Source organism: Aphis gossypii, chromosome 1, assembly GCF_020184175.1.
Source record: "Aphis gossypii isolate Hap1 chromosome 1, ASM2018417v2, whole genome shotgun sequence".
Classification (NCBI taxonomy): Eukaryota; Metazoa; Arthropoda; class Insecta; order Hemiptera; family Aphididae; genus Aphis; species Aphis gossypii.
In genome coordinates, this window is record NC_065530.1 from 9,356,412 (window position 1) to 9,379,347 (window position 22,936).

Genomic DNA, 22,936 nt, shown 5'->3' on the forward strand with positions numbered 1-22,936 from the left:
CATTTAGTTACTTATATCATATTCACATTTTTTTTTTACTCCAATAATTAATATGTCATAGGTAGTAATAATATGCTTTTTTATTTAATAATATGCCATTATTATTTGCCAATCACTTATATATATTTGATAGTTTTTTTAAGTACTCGATTAACTAAAAATACATTCAAATCAAAAGAAATTATATTTTTTTATATCAGTATCGATGTATTGTAAATACTATGTTGTTGGATTGACACACATGTAACACATAGGTACACATACGAGTGTAATATAATTAATGTATTTTTTTATTTAAAAAAATAAGCTTTAAATCATAGCCAGTTATAGAAATAATCTTTTTAGGCAATAATACTACAAGTTTTCATTGAATATATGACTTTAGAACCATATGATAATTATAAACGGTCATAATAAGTTATTTTTTTACATAATTATTTAGTAAATAAACGATTTTTATTTAAAACTGTAATATCCTCGTAATAACGTCATACATACATTTACTCATAATGGCATAATATAATATGATATTTTAGATACTGATCAAAATTCAAACATTAATATTTACATAAGTTTTCAATAGACACATTTTGTTCCTTTATAATTATTGTTGTGTATATTATGCATGGGTCGTTATAGAACAATATAATACGCCCACGCTATACAACTGAATAGAAAACACAAAACACTCATTTACATTACAAACGTGTGATACGAGTAATCGATTCCAAACTCTTCACTGTAGCTAACAAGAGGAAAGGTAAAAAAAATTACCAAAACAAAACATTATAGTCAAAGATGACTGTTTTGACTCGAAGAAGTTGTGCACTATTGTTCTAAAAACATACACTCAATTGTTTACGTGAAGACACACGTAAAAAATCTAATAAGACACGAACAGTTCACACACAACCTGACTTAGCATTTGGTAAGTTTTATTAATAAAGGACATGTAAAAATTGTGTTCAGTCTTCATCGAGGTGTTATTATAGTCGATGGCAATGTGTTTTCGAACCATAATGGCTCTGATATTAATTTTTGTGGCTACTCTTGCTACTGTGATACCATTGTCAGCGTTTAACCATAGTGCAACGAAAAAAGATTCTGACTTTGACAAGATATGGGAAACATCGATGAAACAAGGTATTACAGTAAAGAATGTTATTTCTGATAATTGGTATTGTATGCTATAATATTTCAATTTTTGTAATTTACTATGAAAGCCGATTTATTATTTGAAAGTTGAATGGCATACGATTCGATAAATTGCTTTAAATTATTAGATTAGTACATAAAAAAAATAATGTATAATATTATAATGTTTATCGAAATATTATAACTATATTTTTTTTTTTTTTTTTTTTTTAATTGTAAATTTATCAATAATTAAAAGATAATTAACATAGTGTTCAAAAAAAAAAAAATTAAAACTATAAACATAATTTATTTAACTTTAAAAACTATAAATATATATATAATATATTACGCCTTTAAATATTTCAACCCCATTATGTGTTAAACTTTTAACTAATTATATGGACATCGTTGAAAATATTTTGAAATGATTAGTAATACCATAAGTTTTATTTACCTATGTATTGTATCAGTATATCACTTGTGATTCATTGTCCGGAAACTATTTTGCAAGAGTCAGAGGTAGAAATTTTAGTGGTTAACAATACTAGACCATTGCAATTAGGTAAAAAATTAAATTTTCAATATTTATTTAATTTAAAACGCAATAGGGAAATTGACCAATTTATAAACAGTACATTTAAAATATAGAATATAAAATATAGTGGTGTGAACATAATATTTAATTTGTTTTTTTTTAAACAAATTATATACATCATAGTATATTTAAAAATGTTCAATAGTAGATTAAACATAATTTTAAGATTAGATAGGTAAATACTTTTAAAAAATTGGTGGAAAAGGTTAGATCTATCAGGTGCACGTATTCATCGACATAGTAGTTAATTAAAACTATACTTTTTGAGCAAAATAGATGAAAAAAGAAACTATGTATCAGGAAATATAGACAAGAATTTGAAAGATATTACTACTATATACTATAATATTACTTATATGTCTATTGTCTACGTATGATAGATACAATTTTATACTTCCCAACAACAAAACAATAATTATTGCTCCGAATTTTAAAACTATTGGATGATACACCGTTCTTACCTGCCAGTATAGTTGCCTATTCGGTTTAACTGCTATCGATTTTATACTTTCAAAATAAATAGATTTAATATAATCAGAGTGCTTTCTAGCGATTAAAAAACGAACTAAAATAATACATTTCACTATTGCTAATATTATTTTTACAATTTATTAATACTTACACACTTAAACATAGTTTTATTTATATTTATTTTATAGCTGATGAGTTTAATTGGGCTTCACTGTTTTAATAAACATCCAAACATACTGAAATATAACATTAGAAACAATGATCTTTTCTCCATATTCACTATTTTTCTCTGTTTAAATTTAATCACATATAAATTATTAATAATTTTGAATAAAAAATTAATATAGACTTGGATTTTCAGAAGATTTTGATGGTATGCCACTACCAGAAAACTCGGATCCACCGACTGTCACTCAAATTACACCGGCAATTGTGAAAATCGGACAACATTACGGTGTCCCATTCACACATATTTTGGGAAAGAAGAAACATCAATCTACTGGTAAGTAAAATAAAATTTAAAAAACTGAAAAATCAAAATATGTTTTTGATATCAAAGAAAAAAAAGGATTAATATTTTAAGTTTGTCATATTGATCGTTGGTTATTGATATGACGAATGATTACCAATCGAAAACATCAATAATTATTATAATTATTTTTACAACAATAAGTTAACATTATAGCATTATGGTATTACCTTTTTGTAAACTATATCACTGGATAAATAAATATTAGTTAAATATTTGTTTTATTTTATTACTACTATTATATTGTATTGTAAATATAAATAATATTATATTTAAGTTATAAAAAAATCAAGGATCACAATTTCCAAAATTGTATTATTACAAATAATTTGAGTTTTTAATAATTTTAACTTTTCACTAATTTAAATTGTGTTATTAAAATATTATAATAATTTTATTTATTACCTCAAACTAATAAATATACACACGACCTCTTTTTTCTTTCTATGCATTTTGTGATGAGTACGATAAAACTATTAATGCGTTAAAAATATTATATTATAAGATTATATTATTTTTATTATTAAATATTCATGTATAAACTATAAATTTACTTTTTTACTGTTCTAATGAGAATACATAAAATATTAATGAAAAAATATTCAATTTTTAAAAAACTGAAATTTAATAAAATAGGCAAACCTTTTGACACACTATAATAACTTTCATTTGATATTTTAAATAAAACATTTTTTTTTTTTATACATACATATTTATTATATAAAAATAATAAATTGATATGTATGTTGATATTGTTTGGCATAATTAAACTCAATGGTATTGGTGTATTTAATGTACCTATCTTACGAATTGTTATTAATTTTATTATTTTAAATAAGTGCATTATTCGACATAAATAAATAAAATCTAACTATTGCTTAAGATTGCAATTAAAATACTAAGAACTAAGAATATAATATTATGAAATTAGATTTTTATTACTTACGTCTTATACAAACAATGCATTATCTTACTATGACTATTAGGTGGGATCATTGTGAACGTTATTAATATTTTGTCCATTCGTCGTCACCTTGGATTTCAGAAGTGTGTTCGGAAGTATTGCCGTCTTTTAATATAAAATATATCTATTTAATATTAATATCATTATAAGTTGTTAAAAATATGTTTTAATTTTGCAGATAAAAAAGACGATTTCATGGAGCACGTGGTGGGCGCTTCGCTTATGTCTGGCGGCACGCTGTTGTCACTGGGCGCACTAGCCTTGGTCGTGATGGCCAGCAAAGCACTGCTGTTCGCGTTCGGCGCTATCATATTGACGTGCTTAAGTTCCGGCTCGATGACAGGATGGCACAAGTTTGGAAACAAGGCAAGCACTGTATACGAAGTGGTCGCCAAACCACAGATCACGCACGGTCACAGCTACTCGTCGGAAGTACATCACGAGCCTTATTCTGCAGGGTATCCGCAACAATCGTCAATCGGAGAGTACTACAGCGGATATCCGGTAGAGCATCGTTGACGTCACACTCCTATTTAAAACTACACATCACGTTTATGATTATGATTATTATTTATTATTTATTATCACTATTTATTATTATTATCCCTATAGAGAGTGTTATTGTTATCATTATCATTACTATTTTTATTACTAAATTATTGTACTCCATATCCTTCCCACCCGAAAAAATAACATAATATACGGATCTATGACGAGTTACATCAAAACTAATTGTTAATTGATGTTTGATAAACTAAACCGAACTTGTGGGGTGATACTGAAAATATTATTATCTATCTTCAATCAGACAATCTAAATTAGTTGATCTATAAGTCTGTTGAGGTTGAAGAAACCTTTAGGAAACAGCAAACGACTGCAGAGACGACCAGAATTTTACGAGTCGACGCGTCTAAAAACGTCAATTTATAAAATAATCGACTGTCGAATATTCGCAAAAATCGAGTCGTAGAAAACTCGGTGAATCGTCATGCGTTATTATTCTATTCGTCGATGAGATTTTTATTGTTATTAATATTATAACCGATTTTTATGCGCATTCCGACAATGACGATGTCAACAAGTTTCCACGACTATACTCTGGTTCCATCCGTGTCTGGAGTATATCCGTTGAATAATAAAAACGTCTCCCATATTAAATTCGTGCTCAACTATTATTGTACATTATACCACATAATATTAATATATTAGACCGACAGCGACTGCATTTCACGCATTTTGTCTCGAAAACAATGTGATTTCTCGTCGAATATCATCACGTTTAATCGTACAGTATAAAATATTATTTATTATTATTTATCATACTATTATTATTAGCTGTCGATTTGCGGGCGCGTATTCTATCCCTACGTGTTCATTTAAATGTCCGTCAAGATACTCAAATAGGTCCGTCGTCAGTAGTATCCTATATTATAATAATATTATATTCGTTTTACAATAGTAGGCAATCAGCAGTAATCGAGTCAGCGATGTAGAGATGAATAATACAATGCCGCGTAATCTCACCAATTATTATCGCTGCAATCTTAGTTAACTCAATCGACCGTAACGGAAAAATAGGTGTTTTAACAGCATTCGTTTACATTTTTAAAACCTGTATCTATATTATGTAATATCATAATATATTGTTACCATGCACGGTAAGTTACAATAGTTGAACAAGAGTTTAACAATTTTTTTTTTAATAATTTATTGACATATATGACATACATTGTATGTTATAGAGCTGTTACATTAGTCCCTATACGTGTTTAAGTCATTTGAACTGTTTATAAAAAAAAAAAGGAGTATAGAATAATTATTTGAAACAAAACTAAACTTTAATTTTTATATAGGTAAGCCCAATAATCAGTTTACTTCAAAACAAACAATTTACTTGAAGTATTAATACTGGGAAAGAAAGTTAAATTGTGTGGGAAAAAGTGGCCATTTGATTTTTTTTCACTGTTGGCACTGAAGCCTGCAGAATCAATGGAGATGATCGTTATTACTACTGATGGTATTGCTGTTTTTTTTTTTTTAATTTTTCTACCTATTTGTTTTTAGGGAAATTATGAATACTTATTATTATAAATACAACTATTATGATTATATTTACTCTAATGTGGTTCGATCAGAAACTTAAAACATTCATACAATGTTTGTTTACATTTTCTCAGTTAAGTAAATTAAATCAAAAACCACATTTATTTTACTTAATTTTAAGTGACCACTTTTCATGATGTTCAAAATTATTTTGCTAATTTAAATGGATATTGTTACGAATAATTTAAAATTAGAAAAAACTTAAAATAAATCCACTGTAAACTCACTATTTTTCCTTCCATTTCATCGTATATTTTTTTTTATTTCATAGGTAATTATAATATAATTAGTGCATACATACCTCATCTTATATTTTTAAATTAATACTCAAGTACGACTAATCTAATAATAAAATGTTTTTCTCAGTGTTCGATGTATCATGGTAGATATATGTGGTTTATAGAAAACTATATTTATTCTTAAGCATAATATTTTCTCAAGCTAAGTCTAAAGTCTAAATAAACTTATTATTAGGTATTATTTAATTTTTTAATTTTAGGCAATGAATTATCTTTAAAAGCTTGTCTATTTTACCCAATCATTTTTTTTTTTTACTAGTCATTTACATGTTAAAATCAAAGAAATTCTCAAAGAAATAAAGTATCTTTATATAAATTTTAAGAAATAATAGTAACTATTAGTTAATTATTTTATACTTTTTTTTTTTTTTATTAATTAAAAAAGTATTATAAACATTCATGGAACCTTAGAATTTAGGACGATAATTATATCTATTCTTTGCAAGTATAATGAATTGTATTAAAATCATTAGATAAATCATATAAAACAGTTATAATTGTTTTATTCTGATTAAGTTATCACTCGTATAATTTTTTGACTTATACAGAATACCATAAATAACTTATTAGGAAAATATCAAATAAAATATATTTATGATATTAAGGCACCAATCTTTATAGCTAAATTTTTATTATACTTTAATCATTTTTAAGATAAATTAACTAAAATCAATTGATATAGTAATGGGATATTGAACAAAAATTTCATAAGTGATGTTAAACTTAATTTAAAGTTAATAGTTATGTTTAATTTAAAAACAAATTATGTTCAACAAGTGATTATTTTTTAATTATTAGTGTATAATGTATATTATCTAAAAATATTTATTAAATATAATTTTAGGTAGCTGTACTTTCTTCAGAGGTGTTTGACTTGTGATTATATAGTTAATGGTTTGTTAGTTGTTACTAGTATCCTAATAATCGTATAACGTTTTTCGATGCGGTTTAAATAAATAATAATTGTAGAAACGTGACAAGCGATATAATACTAGCTATTCATGTAATACAATACTTATAAGATACTGATGTGCGCATATTTTACTATTTGATTTTATAAATTGCATATGCTCAATTAGCAATCGAGAATACCAGATTTCTAGGACCATTGTCAAAAAAATACACCTAATGTCCAAATAAAAAATTTCTAATTGGTAAAAAAATCGATATCTTGGGATTATCTGTCTATACATATACAAACTAATAATATGCAGTAAATATCAAATGTTAAAAAATATTAATAGTCAATAAAAGTGAAAATAAACACTTGATCGAATTTCTATTTCTAAATCATGTTTTGAACAAATTTATTTTTCATTTTTTGTAGTTAAATGTATCGTTTAGTGTTTTCGATTGATTAATTATATAAAATATTGTTTAAAATGTTTAAATTATTCTAAAAATGAAATAATAACGGTAATCTATGAGATTTTCAATGTTATATTATACCGACTTTACATGAAGAGAAAACAAATATAAATGTATTATGATTGAAGCAGAATACCTATACACAAAATATCAAACCAGATAATATTTATTATTTTATTTTTATACTATGCTATTTAAATGTACGTATTTATATACATAAATTAATTAATTATTTTTTAGATAAGTCTAAACTTTTGATGAGTAATTCAATATCTTTGTTATCTCAAGATTTATGTTATTTGTATAATTATGAAAACTATATTTTAATTGATTCTAATTTTATTTTTCGTTGGAAATATTTGTGAGATACGACTGATAATTTAATAAAAAATAATCTACGAGTATTGTATACTTATATTTATTATCGTATTATTTTTAAAACTGAGTGTTACTGCTGGGTAGCTATTTTTCTCAACTGTTCATATTCTATATAATATGTGTTACGCTAATATACTTATTGTAATTGTTGTTTACATATTGTATAATATTTTCTAATAAATTTAAAATAAAAATTACAACAATGTCGAACTTATATGTTTATTATACATTTTATTTGTTTTGAATTAAATTTCAGTTCTTAATATTTTAGTTTTATTTTTAGGGTTCATAAAAAAATCACACGACCTTTTAAAAAAAAAATGTATATACTATTTACCACACGTCCTCTATTCACTGTATCCTGAATGATAATTTAATTGAATCTTAATTTGTCAATTTGTCAACGTTTTACTAGCTTAATAAACTTAACTATCATAGCTTACTATATTTGGCGCTAAGATAACGATCATTATGTATCAACAAACGACTTGTACGAATATTCCGTTTTGTTTTACAACACTCTAAATCCGACCACTATTATCACGAGTCATGACATGCGCATTATATTCTACTCGTGTTTAGATCCCAAAATGTATGATAATTGGAATAAACTGACCTGACAGACCTTACCGAAGCGGACGTGACTTATGATAAAGTTCAGTAGTTTATTTCTGTTGCTGAAAAATCAGACAACACGGCAATTATACATAAAGCGAGAATATTACATGTTATTATTATGTTGTCATTACGAGTGTTCTTCATCTACACACGTACATCGTATATTCGTTTACGTACGTAATTTATAGACCTTAATAAAGACTTAAGACGCACATGCGAGATGAGTGTTTATACTTGTTTTAGGTTAAAATCAAACGCAATAATATGTATGTGTATTCGAATAAATAGACTTCTACTAGTACAAAACAGAAAATATTTTAAGAAAATAATGAGATTATTGAGATGCCGTATACTAATACTGTTATGTACCTCATCTGAGATTCATCATGGAAAACGCTATACACTCAAAAACTAATTTAAGTGGTATTTTTATTTTTTATTCATTATCGTATTTATATAAATATATTGTTTTTCATATATATATAACTCAAATGTTCTCACCTAATGTAAAATCTATTGAAAATCAATGCCTAATAAATAATAATAATTGTATACTTTATATCGTGTTGTACCTATAGATAATAATTAGGTACAGATAAATAAATTGCATAAATAATATTTTATTAATTCCGCTACAACATTCTAATCGTAATTTTTTTTTCAAAATAATATAATCAGTTTAAACAATTTAACGATAATTTTATTAAGGTTGACCTTTCCAAAGTGATTAAATCGGTGGTCGTTATACGGTCACGTGGAGATACCGTTTTCGGTAGCTGCTTACGAGTGACGTACTAACGTGATATTAAATTAAGCAAAACGATATCATTGTCACGCGACGTTCCGAAGCAGCTGTATAGGTATAGATAATGTGTAGTCGTACTCGGAACATATTTACGCGAATGATGAGCTCTGGCCCAGAGCGTGTAAAAATGGTCAGCGCACGTCGCGCGCGCGTAAATTTAAATCTTTTGTGCTACGTGAATATAATAAAAATAATAATATTATTATTATATTATGCTATACACTACGACAACAATAAACACATGCGCTATAATGGGGCAGTCTGGTCATGATATGATTTGGTGTTTTCCTTTCTTTTTCCGACGTGTAGGCGCAATAACCATTAACCATGCGTGTATACGTGTAATTTATTATAAGTATGCCTAAGTGAACCCAATAATTTATCTGAAATATTTGCAACTTCCAAAAATGGACCCCTAGAATGTAGCAGCTAAGCGTGATAATATAGCAGTTCTGAGATACATTTTAGCATACTCTCATCATTACCACTTTTTAGAATCATTTTCGTACAGTAAAATATACAATATCAACAAATACATACTAAATTTAGTACATACACAAGGTGATTCACTTCTTACGTTTATCCATATTTTATTCTAAAACAATAAATGTATTAAAATATTATGATTTTTAGAACTGTTCAATATACACATATTATACACTTCAAGTTTTTAATTTTTTTAAATAGTTAGATACCTATTTTTAAGACAAACTTATGTTTTCAAACGGAACTACCATTTTTAAAATTAATTGCTATTTGTTAATGAGGTGATTTCTATGAACATTCTAAGGTATCTAAGTCAAGATTTGAACTAGTAATATTTTAAATCATTATTTTTATAACATACTAAGGACTAAAAATAAATCTAATAGCCCTCAAAATGGTTTTACACTTTTACATAAAAAATAAAATATATATAATAAGTACCTAGTAAAGCGCTTATTATACTAAGATATCTTTTACAATATTAATATATTAATAAATTACTTATTTAAAATTAATAGCCTTTATTATTTTCTATACTTTAAATCTATTATTATGAAATATATCCTTTGTACTTCAAGTTTAATAAATATAAAAACTACTCGTACGAATTTCGATTTATATCAATAAGTACCATCTCCTTAACAATTTATAGCAAAGTAGGGTAGAAAGTTGGTATTGCAATCCGACACATCTTAAATTATATATGATTCTAAGTATTTTATGATATAGGTAGCCTTAATGTATTATACTTAAAAATATTTTCATAATTTTATTTATTTATTAAATTTAACGACCTTAAGAGGTAATAATTACAGACAAAATTATTAAACTAGTACAACACTATATAAACATACAAAAAAATAAAAATATTTCCCAAAATATTCTTAAAAATATTTTTTAATTTAATTAATGAGTGGTGACAAAAATTAAAATTTGATAAATTATTGCAATGATATAAAAACAACACTTCGGAATATTAATAATTAAATTACTTGACCTATGATTTATTAAACTAAAAATTAAGCTATTTTTTTTTTTTTTTTTTAATAGTAGATTAATGATCTATTAATTATTACCTTCTTTATAAATAAAAGATACAAAAAAAAATATTTAACTTTCACTTTAAAAATAAAGTCAATGATTCTAATTCAATATCCCTAGCTATAATTTTAAAACCCACGTCAGTCTTACTTAGATTAAAATCCATTACTCTCAAAACACAAAGTTAAATTTTTTCAAGTTCTTCCACATAATAGTATTTTATTTAGGATTCCATTTACTAATATCAGATGAATATAATACTATTTTGTTATTTAATGCAAAATCGGGAGTGACCGTACTTGATAAATACTCTGTTAAATAGCTAACTAATACTGTTGAATTATATTTAGGACATTGTTTAGTGTAGTATTAGTCGATATAATAATATATCACATTTATGTTTAATAGTTTAAGTTAAATGTATTAATTTTCAATAGTTTCTGCCTATTAGTATATACCTAATCGGGTTATTGATTAGGTTCGATCTACTGAATAACCTATCAACTTTTCTAATTGCTTTTGAGTTTTAACTAATATACATCGTATATCATACTTACTATACGAATGCACATAGGTATAGTATTGAATCGTGTATCATTTTCTTGTTATAGAAATAATATGGTGATATAGACATACAGTTTATTGATATGCACACGGCCGTTTTCCCTACTGCGGATTTTCGCGCGGGGGGATGGACAGTCGCCGCGTGACCCAAATCGCCGGCCCGCTCGTCCGCCTATAACTGATCTCTCAGCATCCCGATGCTTCAGACAACATCGAGACCATCGCAGCGTTCGATCGCCCTCCGCTCACAACCGTGGTATATAGACTGCCCGCGATATTATACGGGACGTCATAAGATTATAATTTTTTTGTGTAGGTACATGTGACGTTGTTTATCTCTCACGCACGGTCTTGCGGTCCATATAGTTGTATAATTTTGAGGCCTGTGGTTCAGTGAACTTATATAGAACCACATCACATCAAACCGTCGTCATGTGTGGACGCCGCGATTTCGCGGTGCTGATGATCGCTCTGGTGCTGTTGGCACTGTCCGGAACTCGGGGCCAACCGACATCCGATGCCCCTGCACTACCGGAAAAAACGGCATCTGCCCAGACTGCTGCTGATATTAACTCCGTCAACCCGACTGCCACCACATTTTTCAAACCCGAAAATGGTTTAACCGAAAGTATGAAAAAAGTACGTATAATCGCTGTTTTATATGTGTAATAACTATCTTTACTATCTTATGGACGACGAAAGCGTTTATTCTCCACGCACATCTTTCATATATTTTATGTATGGGTAATTCAAATTTCGATATAGTACATGATATAATAATAATAAATTAATGTGTACAAATTATAGAGGTTTATACAGGTACCTTGAATTTTTCTTAAATTAAAATGTTAAAACGTTTCGTAAGGTTTTTTTTCAATTTTTGCGTCGGTTACAAGAATATTAATTATTAATTAAACTATACGAATAACTCGAGTATACAAGTATACTGCGTTTTAAGTCACTCGAATAACAAAATTAAACATCTACAGAATACACACGGTTGTCGTTATATTATAATTTTTACATTTATAGACTTTATACCATGCCCGTATATTTTATGAAGTCTATGTTGTGTACTTAACCGTTAATCGATTTTCAAACGGATTACGTTTAAGTCTGAGTATGTGCACACCGTGATTTAAGAAAAAAATTCTCAATAATATGAACATCGAATTATGTGCATAATATTATTATGATTTATACAAAATGCTTTGAGAAATACCACAATGCGAGACCATTACCGAGCACAATACGACAATGGTGGTCGGTATGATTTTTTAGGATTTGACTAAACTATCAACAATATTAAATAAAATAATTCTTTAAATAAATCATGATCTGCTAGGAGGTAACAAACTGGTGGTTATAACAATTGCCGGTGCCTTGTCATCGCTGGTATACCCAAAATTTAAGTATTTTCAAATTTGATGTTCGTGGAAAACAGGAAATTGCTTTTAGGGTTTATGGTTTTTGATTTTTGACACAAAATAATACGTCAGCGGGTATTCAAATGATAGCTGTTACATTTACGCCTACGGTTTATGAGCCCAATTAGTGACCTTCGTCCAGAACGCTTTTATAATTTCGCAGATAATATGATTAAATTTGTAAAAAAAGAAAAAATGATAGATATGACCAAATTGGCAGTTTCACGCGTAAGTAACTATGGCAAAACATCAAAAGAAAATATTAAATCAGTTTACTACAAAATGTATAGTTGTTTAGTTGACTCACGCTGAGAAAATTGTTGCTTTATTCAAAAACATCCCGTGTTCAGGGTTAGATTTCAGTTTCTTATGAAGGATAGAACAAACGGTAAAGTCGAACTTTTTCACTGCTTTTCTAATATTATACAGAAAATATAATAATATTGTGATTTACTGAATAGGAAACATATTATATTATAAGTAAAAATATAATATACTGATTGGACGTTTTTAAATCATTATTTTATTCTGATAATAATAGTCACGGGCGTCCAGAAACACATTATTGACAATATAATAAATTGCGAGAATTTTGATGTACTACGGATAGAGATAGTGTCTTAATTACTCGAAAGTAGTATTTTAAATAAATAAATGTTTTTTATTTTGTTTCTCATATCATCAATTTCTAATGTGACATTATATTTCATCAATCTAACGAATACCTCTTTAGAGAGTTATTTTTTTTTGAATTGATAAGTGATGAGGAACAAAAATAGAAACTTATAGTATGGTGTCTGAAATAATTATAACACTCTATGATCGATAATTATTAATGTATTGAAAAGATCTTTTTCAAATAAGTTTTTATCGATACATCGAATGAAATCCATTTTTCTTTTATTTTTAGATAAATCGACTTATTTTATATACTAGGTTTTTACAATGTTATCAATTGATTATTAAACACTGTTTATTTTATTTTTCATACATTTCGGTTTCATAAACTCTAATCCATAAGACGTTTCCAATTTCAACGGTATAGAAAACATAACATTAGTTATGATACATATAATATTATTATTACACTTAAATCCGTTTTCTCATCATTATTATTCCCGCAATAGAATACGGATCCGATCATTGATCGTATTTCGTACATATCGAAAGCGACATCGGCACTTTCATGTTATAAGTATAATTTCTAAAAAAAAAAATACAACAACAATAATAACAATAACTCATGTATTATGACCAATTCAACAATAATAATAATATTGTAACGATTACGAACCATTACGATCGTTCCGCGCGGACTGTTCACACCATTCAAATATTTCAAATAGCATATACTAGCCGAAGAAGAGGCTAATTTTTTAGGAGGTATCGATTTTCTTTAAATATGTGTAAGTCTTTAAATTGGTTTTCTAACGAAAATTATATTATCAATTATTCACTTAAAGCGAAAAAATGAAAACGACATAATAATAATAAACAATTGTATTATAATATTATAATATTTGTGTTATGTTGGTGAATAGTTTTCTATAATATTGAATTAAATTGTATAGGTTTTTATTTTATTTTCATTTTATTATTATTTTTTTTATTATTGAGTTTAAAACCATAATGTTTTATTTTTCAAATCATAAATTTAAGTTTATCGAGTTAACATAGATTTAAAATAAATCTATAAAAACGTAATTTTTTTTTTAATCAAGCTACTATACCTGAGCACTTACAATCGAATACATATGACGTAAAAACTTAACTATAATAAAATATTAAAATAAAGTTAACTAATTTGAAAAAAAAATAGAGCAATAATTGAGAAATTGTAATATTCTTAAGATATTATAATCACTATAATATTAATACACACAATCTAAACATAATATATCTAATCTCATTTTGTTTATCTTTGTTAGTATACTCCGATAATTAGGATATTTATAATTTTATAACTTTGTATTTATGCATAATAATATAATTATATTTTATATATATTTTTTTATATGTTTCTATTCAAGTTATCTACGTATTAATATTAAAATCGTCTAAGAATCATTGAGAACCGTGGGATCGTAGACATAATATTTTTAAAATAACTATTAATAATACTCATATATACCTACATGTACGAATCATTTTATGCGTATTTATTTGGAAAATGAGTACACTAAAATAAAAATAAATAAATTACGTTATTATGCAAGCTTAATGAATTAAAAAGAGTTTTTTTTTATTAGTTTTATTGATTTTATTCATAAAATGTATTATAATAATAGTTTTTTTTTCTGAATATTAATTACAATTAAAGAAGTAAAAAAATATAAAATTAACTCATTGACTATGTTTATACTGAATAGTTAGACTAGTGTTTTTAATTAGTGTGTCACCGAATAAGTTGACATAAGGGTACATATACCTATACTTGATATAATTTCTATGGCGATTTAAAATAAGTTACCTGTTACCGATATTTATCATTATATCTATGTTACATTTTTTTTTCAAATTTTACATCACTAATTAAAATTAAATGTTGCCTTTAATATTCTTATTTTTTTTTTTTGTTTTATTGTGTCACGAAGTATTTTAATAGTTTTTTGCATACCTAATTCAAATGTTGATAATCATTGAGTAAGAAACTTAGTTAAAGATCATTATTATCATTATCTTAATCATATGAATAATAAAAATTACAATAGTAGCATTCAAGACATTAGTTGTAAACGCACACAAATACGTGTAGCTGAATCGTAATGACATGATTAAAATTATATCCATACTTTAAAAATTCTCTATCATCACACTGAGTGTGTAGTCTTTAATATACACTACATCTTTAACATTGCATTGCAAATTTTAATATATCTCGAGACATTAAAGATCCGTTATTTTATCACTGTATTTGTTAAGAGACGATCAGTCCGAAACGATCTTCGAAGAGGGTTTTAATATAGTTTCAAAAACGTTATAATGTTAGAAACCTATTCATAAAATAATATGTCCGAAAGCGACGCGTTTCGAATTTGAACAGTCGAAGAAACGAAGCGTCGTATGTTATCGTTTAACCTAAAAATTATAGATTTCAAATAATTTTTGTCAGCGAAATCTGGGTTGGAAAGTCACACACTCACACGGTCGCATACAATACACAGTCTCAAATACGTGACCATAATGCCGGTGGTGGTGACGAAAAGTGAAGACTGTTAGCCATCTATATTATAACTATCCGAAATATCGGCCGTTATTCAATTACAAGTCGTACCAATTACATGTATCACCTACAATAAATAGGCACGTGTCGATTATTGTCGAGATCGATCACTACGGCGAGGAAATCCGATTATAAAATAAAAGTATACATATAGATACTCGTTATTATAACAATGCACGTGTGTGCTGTGAATGTGATTTCGATTTTTGAATGTAACGATATTATTATAAATAACCGAAACTAAAAAAAAATGAAAATCATAACATTATAACTTCCTATCCGTTATCACCAAATCGGAATTCTTGTAATTTTTTTCCACGTCCTAATCATATCCATTGATTTGATTTGCGCGAGTGTATACGTAGTATAATACACGCCGTGTCAGCTTTCTTCGGGTGATTCCACCGACGACCGTTTTCGACGATCACCCGATCATAACACACCCAACGTATTACAAACAGTATATTTCGTATTTTGACTTGAATGAAACCTATACAACGACCATGATGTCCCGCTGATTTACAGCTAACACATGCTTCGTTTAGGTTTTCAGACGACAATGCTTGTTGTGACTGTGAGCGTCCGTCGTAAGGAAATGTAGGTTTGCGCGATATACATTTGAACGATTTTTGAAAATGTTTTTCTCGATTATTATATTGTTTATCTCACAGTCAAATACCGCAAGAATGATATACTTGAACGATGAAATACCTATAAATGGTTTTCCGTGTAAAAACCTTTCGAACATTCTTCTAATTTATTATTATTATTATTTCCCAAACGTTTACCATGTGGCCACAGAGACGATAAAAAAATATATAGGTATTTATTGCCTAATGCATCAGTGTCGAATATTAGTCACTAATAATATTATATAAAATAAAATTGTTTACATAATTTTTTGCAATACACCTGTTTATACACTAATTTTGTAGGCCCATTAACGTCAAATGTGGACGTTATTTTTTGACGAGTGTTCGACCCACTTGTACTGACGCATTCGTAGAACATCGGTGTTTAAGTGTTTTTGTAAAATAATTTGTTATCTCCGGATCATCTCTAAATGGTTTTTTCACGGTTAGTCTTAAACGTGTTACAATAATGATTATAAACATATTTCGTTTAGAGATTATTGAAAAAAAAAATCAAAGTCAAATCGGTGTCTGGGAAGGACGATAACAAACTTTTTCGTTACGAAGCACACGCTGCCGGAAACTATAGAATCTATCCTAATATACAATATTGTCGTAACATATTATAATATTTACCTATATAGAATACATTTAATGGAAATTATTTGGAACACCGATTTTTCCACATAATTATATTTATATTTATGCGTGCGAATATTGATTCGTTTATCAATCCTGTAAATTGATGTCGACCGTAAATTGTGCGTATGTGTTCGATCATCATTATACTATTATTGTTATTATCGAGCATACCTGTCACGTACCTATAATAATGCGTGTCGTAAGGGGCGTTTGATTTTCCAATACTAAGGACAATCGGTGAAATGAAACTAGAGTGTGCGTGTGTGGTCCTATGCGAGCTGCTGTGAATTTCCAATAAATTCGTTTTCGACAAAAATGAACAATGATCGCCAGCGTGCCAAGTTGACAGGTTTTCGCTACTGACAATTTGATGATTTCACACGACGATTATTGCGTTTGCGCGCAAACACCATCACCGTCGATCAAAATCGTTGCATTTTTATTTATTTTCCATCACCCAAAAATTTTCGTTTACCCAATTATTTTATGTAGAGACAGTGTTGTTTATCGAAATATATAATCATGTTATGCATGCTTATTGACAAATACTGCAGTATTAAGTATATTATATTTATGAATATTTTGCAGTTTCTAAACGTTTATTTACATTATTCAAAATATTATTTTAATGATAATATGATTTATTTAGCTAATAACCTAAACATCCTCAGAGAACGGTGAACAAAATTGACTTTAATGGTGATATATTTATCTCTACATTAAAATCCAATCGTGAAGTTATGCTGTATAAAATCGTTTACACGCATCCAAAATATTTGTGCACTATAATATTCCATTTATTTACAGTTTTTAAAATAACAGTTCGATATAACTATTGATATGATATGATATACATTCTTCACACATTCATTCTGGACAGTCGGGAAAATCGATATTTTATTCAACCGACGTGAACAAAAAAAAAAAAATCGGATCTATTATTGTTTGGTTTTATAGGCCTAAACGCAGCTGCAGGCCGCCCCTTTAGCGCTACTTTATATTAGATACTAGATAGTACATCCGATATATAATTTATATATTAATTGATCGATGTCGTCTCTTGTTATACTTTTTTTTTATATATCATCGTAACATTAATATATTATTTCTATTGTTAATATCATGTTTTCACTACGATCGTCGAATGTAGGCCATGTGGAAAAGGTGTGCGTCCAAAAATTACGTGACGTGTGCAAAGCTGGCGCTGGTGCATCTCGTGGACCGTCTGGAACGAGCCAACGACAGCTATTCGCTGGTGTCTGGTGTGACGGTGTCCAGAGAAAAGTACCACGCGGATGTCAACGACATCGGCGGTGGAGACGTAGCCGCGAAAACAATTACAGACCGCGACTCGTCCGAGACCTTTGACCGATTGATCGTAGACAAGTTGAGTCGATACTTCAGCACGCTTACGCTTAACGTCAAGCTATTGGACGACGCGACTGTTCAGTCGGTCCGGAAGTTGGGAGAGGCTGCAGCCGACGCGTCCCTTCAATCGGGTATGTGACTTGTTTTTTTGTTGTTGACAATAGTAAAAAAAAAATAACGAAAATCGCATTCCTTTCCTGTACGATTTTTTTAAACATGACCTTTTATTAATCATTTCACTTATTTTTTGGATTATTATGTAATAATAATTGGATGTTTTATTCTCCTTGTGTGTTTATTTTTCGATATTCAAGCTCAAAAAAAAAAAATCTCGATTTTGTTAAAAAAATAATCAAATAATTAAACTCATTTACTCTTCGAGTGCTAAATCCCAGCTGGTTTCTAAAGATATTTTAATATACCTAATGCAGTTAATAAAAAATGAATAAATTTACAATGTAAAAATTATTATCCTAACACAAATAATCACAATAATCTATATTGGTGACTAATTGGCAGATATAACGGGGTTATAAGAGTTTATAAAATTAAGATTAGTAACTTTAAACTTTATAAGGTATTCTAAACCTATGTTTAAAAACTTAAAACAAAAATTTAATTTAAAATTATTAAAAACTTTAAATATTTTGTTCGTTTTTAGAAAAATTAATCATTATTGCTTAAAAATTATTAATTTTTTAAAAATAAAAAATAAATATACTTAGTGTATATTAGGAGATTTAATACACACGATTGTTTTTCGAACCTTTGGATTTTTTATTACGTACAATTGTGGACGATTACGTGGATTTTGTAATTATTTTAGAACTCATTGAAATAATATCGTAGATTTTTTTAATATAGTCAAATCCTATTGAAACAATTCAATTTCTATCAATCAAAATAGTTTCATCATTCATTGTATTCATATTATTTGTTTATGGAATATAGTTACGAATATTTTTAGTATAAAAGGATGTCGGTTGAATGTTAAAAAATCAGAGCTAGACATTCCCAATAGGTCATATAATAATATTGTAGTTCTATTTTAATTATGATATTATTTTCGAACACCAAGTAATACTACAAACGAGATCGCAAAACATTTTTATAAATCTAGTATAGATCTTATAAATCTTCGCACGATAACAGAACGTTTTACCGAATAAACACACGTGTACAATTTGTAAATGTCGGTTATAAACCTGTTGTAGGTGTCGTGTATTATACCTACTTGTGCGTTACTAAATAAAAACATCTTATTCGGAAAATTATATTTACGGCGATTAAATAAGTGAAAATATTATGCACGGCATCGAATTCGAGAACGCATTTTCTAGAAGAGAACTTCTTTCGTAACCATATAATTCCGGGAAAAGAGAATAGAATCGTAATAATTTTTATTGAAATAATATATTTTCAACGGATCAATCGCGTATTTTTTATTTTTATTTTTTATTTTTTTTTTTTTTTGAAAAGAAGTAAACCATCGTGTCCACACTTTTTTTATGAACAAAAATTACGTCGTACTTAAAATCGATATTGTCTTCGTTCATTTTCCGTCCAATTACACATTATTGCATCCAAGTTATTCGCGTCCGATCGCGAAATCGAAAATAATATCGTTCAAAATCACAATCACAAAGTAATTCGTGTAACAACAACAACAACAATGACAATAATAACAACATCCCGGGCGGGTTGCACTGTTCGCAGGCAGGGGCAAGAAGCAAAAGTACGCGCAGTCCATCCTGCTGGCCGGATGGGTGACCGGGGCCATGCTGCTGGCGCTCGGCATGAAGGCGATCGCCGTGCTCGCGGGCAAGGCGCTGATGGCGGCGCTGATGTCGCTGCTGCTTTCGGGGCTCGCTTCCTTCCGGGGCGGACATTCCGAGCCGAAGAGCACCACCTACGAGATCGTCACCAAGCCGGTGTACTCGCATTCGCACTCGACGGCCGACGACACGCACGCCGCCGGCTCGCAGAACAATCCGGCTTACAGGCGGTCGATCGGCGGAAGTGGCGGTGTCGCGAGCAGCGGAAGTAGCGGCGGTGTCGTCGGACTGCAACACGTGCCGGCCCCGTCGTCGGCCGAGGACGCCGACCACGTCGTGTACCGCATCCACACTTCCGACAAGACGCCCATTTACATACCCATCATAGACCGCCGCCGACGCCGCCGCCGCTGATCCTTGTAATAATAACATGAAGACCCGGCCAATTCGTGTTTGACCTGTACTATTATCGCTTGATATTATATTATGTTGTTTATATATATACGTCAAAGACAATATTCAAATTCTAATTTATTAATATTATTGTATCTTTATATTGTACGTCGTTATTATTATTATTATTATTATTATTATTATTATTTATTAACCGTTTGATAATATTTATTATTTATACCGTGACACTATGCTGATTTATGTCTACAGTGTAGTAAGCAAGTTTATGGTTTATGAAAAATACAAAATAAAACATTACAATATTGTGTATTTTGGCAAACAATAGCACTAAAATTTCAAAAACTTCATTACAAATCTAAAATACTTCAAATACCTATGCAAAAATTACGATTTATTTTTGTAGTTGTTGGTGCATAAAACAAATTTATAGCTCATTATATTCTATTAGATTCTGTACGAAGTGATAAATGTATTGATTTTACAATGACGTGTGTGAGTTTTGTTTGTTTCTGGGTAATACACCATAACTTTTCAAAATTTAAAATTCAATTTAAAAATTCAGGAGTGGATTTCGGTGGAAAATTTGAATATCCTTGATGCATAATAGGGGTCGAAAGTAAGAAGTTTTCAGCAGTTTTCAAAAAAACTCGGGAAAAACAATAAAAAAGTGACTAAAAATGGGATAATATATAATATGTATATATATAAATATATTACTTAAATATGTATAAATTTTTATGTTCCATGTGTGTCAGGCAAAAAAAAGTCATTATCGAATCACCATAATTTATTGTTATTTAGAAATAACTGAGAAATTATGTGTCGTGTTCAAAACCATCAGATCGCACATTCAAGAATAGATGAAATTAGATATTTAATATTGTAATGTTGTCTTAGTTGGTCAAAACATTTATTGTTCATTTTAACTTAATTTATTTTTGAACGCATACATTGAATAAAAAATGTCAATGTAAAAATATAAAAACTAAATCACAACTTTTCAAAAAAAAAAACTTTAGGCAGGAACATTGTATATAAATTAGCAAAATAAGTTTATATTATAGAAGTAATATATCATAATATGAGAAGCATAATTTAAGTAGCCACCCATTAATGACTTGATTAATTGAATTATTTTAGTTTTAAAAATATTTTTTTTTTTTTTTAGAGGACTTAGATGTAAAATTTTGCATATTGTCACGGCACTACTTCTTTTGTGTAAGGTCAAATACACTAATTTTAGTTGAATTTCACTTGGATTAAGATTATGTAATGTTAAAAGAAAAACCAAACTATAAGCTATTTTTGTAACACATCTCTTTTAAAAAGTGCAGTACTGTATAATATTATAACATTGGCATAACACACTTTCTTATAATTTCTGCAACAAATAATTTCATTAAATTATAAATACTTGTAATATAATATACATTATTTATACAATTAAAAATTATAAAAAACAAATAATGATAATAGTATGCCAATCATTGCATTTTAAGTGATAAGAGAAATTAATGTTACTTATTAACATTATTTTTTGAACATCTGAAGTGGAGTGGAAGTTATTGACGACCTCCAAGTTGCACACCACTGATTGTCCTAAAAAACTAAAAATAACAAGTTAACATAAATGTTTACTTAACCCCTAACTGTATTTTTAACTTCTTGTAGAAAATTTTTGTTTTATAAAAATAAACAAACATTTAGATCAAATAAATGTATAATAATTAAATTAGGAGTTGGAATCTTGATGATAAAAGAATAATTCCCAAAATAAATATAAATGAGTAGTAGTTAATGAACCATGAATTATTTAGAATTATATATATAAATATATATATAAATTTAATATAAATTATTAAGTATTAATCTGTTAGGTAACTGAATTCTTCTTGAACAACATTTGACAAAATCTTAGGAAATTTGCTTTGATTCAATTAATCTTTTAACTAATACATGTTCTATATGTATTATTGCCAAATTAATAAATTGATTTTTTCTTCTCATTGCTGGGAAAGACAGTGTGTACTTATGTAAATATTTTATAAATACAAAAATCAAAATTAAAATATAATTTTTTTTTTAATATTTTTAATT

At 27.9% G+C, this 22,936-nt stretch overlaps 2 protein-coding genes across 3 annotated transcripts; both read left to right on the forward strand.

Annotated features, from left to right (window-relative positions):
• The first annotated feature begins 822 nt into the window (after positions 1-822).
• Positions 823-4,424, forward strand: LOC114126619 (uncharacterized). The gene is made up of 4 exons (XM_050210787.1): positions 823-928; positions 993-1,143; positions 2,565-2,705; positions 3,875-4,424. The coding sequence occupies exons 2-4, from the start codon at positions 996-998 to the stop codon at positions 4,213-4,215; spliced, it is 630 nt and encodes a 209-aa protein (XP_050066744.1). The 5' UTR covers positions 823-928; positions 993-995; the 3' UTR covers positions 4,216-4,424.
• A 7,070-nt stretch (positions 4,425-11,494) lies between these two features.
• On the forward strand, positions 11,495-21,139 carry LOC114126630 (uncharacterized). Of its 2 annotated transcripts, none has more exons than XM_050210772.1 (4): positions 11,495-11,614; positions 11,675-11,997; positions 18,433-18,781; positions 20,367-21,139. In XM_050210772.1, exons 2-4 carry the CDS (start codon positions 11,791-11,793, stop codon positions 20,837-20,839), a joined length of 1,029 nt encoding a protein of 342 aa, XP_050066729.1. In that variant the 5' UTR covers positions 11,495-11,614; positions 11,675-11,790; the 3' UTR covers positions 20,840-21,139. The 2 variants fall into 2 exon arrangements, with proteins under 2 accessions (XP_050066729.1, XP_050066728.1); XM_050210771.1 differs by having other exon boundaries at positions 11,544-11,611.
• Positions 21,140-22,936: the final 1,797 nt, after the last annotated feature.

What these genes read in the sequence shown, in the direction of transcription:
- LOC114126619 (XM_050210787.1), top strand. Translation starts at nt 996, where the DNA reads ATGGCAATGTGTTTTCGAACCATAATGGCTCTGATATTAATTTTTGTG. An exon ending in GGAAACATCGATGAAACAAG is followed by an intron (nt 1,144 to 2,564) that starts GTATTACAGTAA and finishes TTGGATTTTCAG; the next exon opens with AAGATTTTGATGGTATGCCA. An exon ending in GAAGAAACATCAATCTACTG is followed by an intron (nt 2,706 to 3,874) that starts GTAAGTAAAATA and finishes TTAATTTTGCAG; the next exon opens with ATAAAAAAGACGATTTCATG.
- LOC114126630 (XM_050210772.1), top strand. Translation starts at nt 11,791, where the DNA reads ATGTGTGGACGCCGCGATTTCGCGGTGCTGATGATCGCTCTGGTGCTG. An exon ending in TAACCGAAAGTATGAAAAAA is followed by an intron (nt 11,998 to 18,432) that starts GTACGTATAATC and finishes CGTCGAATGTAG; the next exon opens with GCCATGTGGAAAAGGTGTGC. An exon ending in CGACGCGTCCCTTCAATCGG is followed by an intron (nt 18,782 to 20,366) that starts GTATGTGACTTG and finishes CACTGTTCGCAG; the next exon opens with GCAGGGGCAAGAAGCAAAAG.